Below are 2,972 nucleotides of genomic sequence, written 5' to 3'. Positions count from 1 at the left end.
ATTATGGTCTCCATTTCTTGACGTACTGGATACTTCCAATACATGACCTTCTAGTTAGGTAATGGGAAACGTCCTAGTTATGTAACAAATATCGAACCACTCAATTATTTAAATTTGAACTTCTAGGTCTTTTTGAAAAGAGTGAAAATTTATTTTTATAAACTTTTAAAACTGCTTGGTTTATTTAATTTGACCTTGTTGGTATTGTAACAAACATTCAACATCTCCGTTATTTAAATTTGAACCTCTATGGTTTTTTAGAAAAGAGGAAAATCCATTTTTTATAAATTTTGAACTATAGTATTTTTTAAAATTTTGAACTTCTTAGTATATTCTTTAGTAACGAGGAATCCATGTTTCATATTAAACATCAAACTGCTCCGCTATTTAAATTTGAACTTCTTGGTTTTTTGACCTTCTCTATTATTTTATATTTAAACTTGTAAGTGTTTTCAATTTGACCTTCTTGGTTTTTTTAATAAACATCGAACTTCTCAGTTAGATAAATTTGAACCTCTAGGATTTCTTAAAGATGGGGAAAAGCCATTTTCTAAAATAAAATTTGGACTTCTATATTTTTATAATGTTTTTAGAAATGTTAAAAATTCCTTTAAACATTGAGTTACTTCTTTTTATTTTTTTCACTTGATTTTCTTCGTGTGAAAATACCATAGTTATTTACGTCAACTTTTAACAGTGAAGGTTCAGACCTCTCTCTCACATAAAAGAATTTTATTTTTTTAAGTTTTGTAAGTGTTCTACTTTTTCCAAATTTTACTCACTCTTTGTTTCAAAAGTTTGGATTTTTGTTCCATGGACTAGCTGGTTTCACCATGAACTTCCATTTTCTTTACAAGTTTACAAACATTACACAGACGGCCAGAGTTGCAATTGTAAGTACATACTAAAGAAACTGGTTCCATTATCTTTAAAGATGAACACTTTGAAGAGGACACTGGCTAAATGGGTAAAATGGGGCCAAATGGCAATGCGGTGGAGCTATTCACCACCACACATTTTTTGTCCTCTCATCATTGTACGTGTTCTCTCACACTTTGATTGTATTTTTGCTTCTTCTCTCCTAGGATGATTAAATCTAGCATTGCCGTAGCAACTAGGAAGATGCATAAATACCATCACGCGGGACAGTGATGTTGAGGGCCTCCTATATCTTGTACTGAGGAATTCTGCTCTCCAATCTAGGGTCTGGCGAAAAGATCAAATCCCCGATATGAGTCCAATTGCAAGGTGACATGGTTGTCAACATGTGAAAAAGAACAAACATATACACTGCACCGGACTCACCTGTTTTTGTTGGGGGTCGACGAGATCTGCCAAGACGGGGATAGGGGAGTTCTTGGGTGCCGCCGAGAACCGGGCGCGGATAGCCCTTGTCCGGCTCACCGAGGTCGTTGTAGTAGTCATAGAGGTACACACGGTCCCACTCCTTGTACTTTCTGGTTATGTCGTCGCCTCGGAGATTGTTGAGTTCATCTTTGATGGTTTTGCACCAAAAGTGCAGCATTTTGCTGGGCAAATAGGTCTGAAAAATAGCGAGAAAATGAAGTGACAGATAAACAAAAACAAAACCTATGAGAAGCAGGACTACTCAGTCCCCCAAACCCAGGCAGGCAGGTGCTTTGGGATTAAAAACAGGACTAATACCAATTAACCCGTGAGAAAAACATATTTCAGTTTGTTTGCTTGTGATCTGTTTCTGAAGACAAGTTTATATGTCTGTCTCCCAATCCCCTGATCATCAGGGGAACCTTAAACATAGTTAATTTTCCTTTTGGTAAACAATAGAAAAGTTGGCATCTTGCTATAAGATCTAACGACTAGCTAGTTGTGGATCGAGAGATTCAGATATGTGCGGGGATGGGTGATTCTTGTCCAGAAAAAAGCCTATTAAGCTATCAAACTGATGAAACCTGCAACTTGTTGTTTTATAATTGTAATAATACTGGTAACTTGTACGAACCAGTCCGTTATATCTATGAATAAAACTCTTAAGATGAGTTCAGTCAGTAGGGATGGCAGCGGAGCAGTCCATGCCGGCGCGTGCGAGCAGTCCATGTTCTACTCATGCTCTGTATCTCCCTCTGTTCTTGCTTATCCATCAAAATCAAGGCGTCGACTTCGTTAGGAGGAAGAAAATAGCATTAGCATTAGCTAGAAAGACTACATCTTGCGTCTTTAGGCTAGCGGATCTTCACACAGCAACAGCTAGGACGAGATGGTGTGCACCTTGTGATCCGGATCCTCGGAAGTAACCTTCCTCGAGAAGGTCGAGCTGGCCTTCGCCAGAAGGTCAACCAGCAGCGGTTAGGGAAAGCAGACGAGTTGGGGGCATCGCGACGGTGGACGGACGCAATGTGGAGCAGCCGCAACGAGAAGAAGAGAGGGCGCGGCGATGGAGTGCAGGGCCGGGGTTCCGATGCCTAGCATTGACGGCAGCAGGATCCAGCAAAGATCACTAGAGGAAGAGAAGGAGAAGAGGAAGGGATTGACAGGATTTGCGCCGGCAGCAAGAAAGGGACTGCGTGGGGAGGCGGCCATGGACTGCGTGCCAGGATGATGGTGCTCGAGGATCCCCGGCGGCGGCGACGATTGGGCCGCGGAGGAGCATGCGGCCATGGCGGAAGTGCGGCAACAGGTTCCCGGTGGTGTTTGGCTTCATAAGTAATTCATGAGCCACCTTCCTTGAGATGATCTATTCTAGTTTTAGACGCAATACTTTCCCATTGCTCTGAACCCCTGTCACATTTCGTTTCAAGCAACTAACGGTTGCCTATCCGCTTGAAACTCCTTATTTCACCTTCTTAATTTACTCTGGATGAGTTTCTTGAGTTTCAACTCGAGAGGTGACTCTATACCTCGTTCACTGAGATAGCCCCTAGGTACCTAACATGTATTGAGCTTCGTACTTCACGAGTTTCCCCCTTACATTTCTCGTAAGTATGATGGAGACC

The 2,972-nt window shown here is 41.4% G+C and overlaps 1 protein-coding gene across 1 annotated transcript; it reads right to left on the bottom strand.

Moving 5' to 3' along the window:
- Positions 1-922: 922 nt before the first annotated feature.
- On the bottom strand, positions 923-2,664 carry LOC119297111 (probable lipoxygenase 8, chloroplastic). The gene is made up of 3 exons (XM_037575033.1): positions 2,371-2,664; positions 1,306-1,543; positions 923-1,206 (listed from the first exon to the last, which is right to left on the bottom strand). The coding sequence occupies exons 1-3, from the start codon at positions 2,635-2,637 to the stop codon at positions 1,166-1,168; spliced, it is 546 nt and encodes a 181-aa protein (XP_037430930.1). The 5' UTR covers positions 2,638-2,664; the 3' UTR covers positions 923-1,165.
- Positions 2,665-2,972: the final 308 nt, after the last annotated feature.

Source organism: Triticum dicoccoides, chromosome 5A, assembly GCF_002162155.2.
Source record: "Triticum dicoccoides isolate Atlit2015 ecotype Zavitan chromosome 5A, WEW_v2.0, whole genome shotgun sequence".
In the NCBI taxonomy this organism is placed as follows: Eukaryota; Viridiplantae; Streptophyta; class Magnoliopsida; order Poales; family Poaceae; genus Triticum; species Triticum dicoccoides.
Note: the sequence above shows the minus strand (reverse complement) of the source record. Positions and strands in the feature narration are given on the sequence as shown.

What these genes read in the sequence shown, in the direction of transcription:
- LOC119297111 (XM_037575033.1), bottom strand. Translation starts at nt 2,637, where the DNA reads ATGGCCGCATGCTCCTCCGCGGCCCAATCGTCGCCGCCGCCGGGGATC. An exon ending in TTGCGGCTGCTCCACATTGC is followed by an intron (nt 1,544 to 2,370) that starts GTCCGTCCACCG and finishes GCTATTTTTCAG; the next exon opens with ACCTATTTGCCCAGCAAAAT. An exon ending in TCGACCCCCAACAAAAACAG is followed by an intron (nt 1,207 to 1,305) that starts GTGAGTCCGGTG and finishes TCTTTTCGCCAG; the next exon opens with ACCCTAGATTGGAGAGCAGA.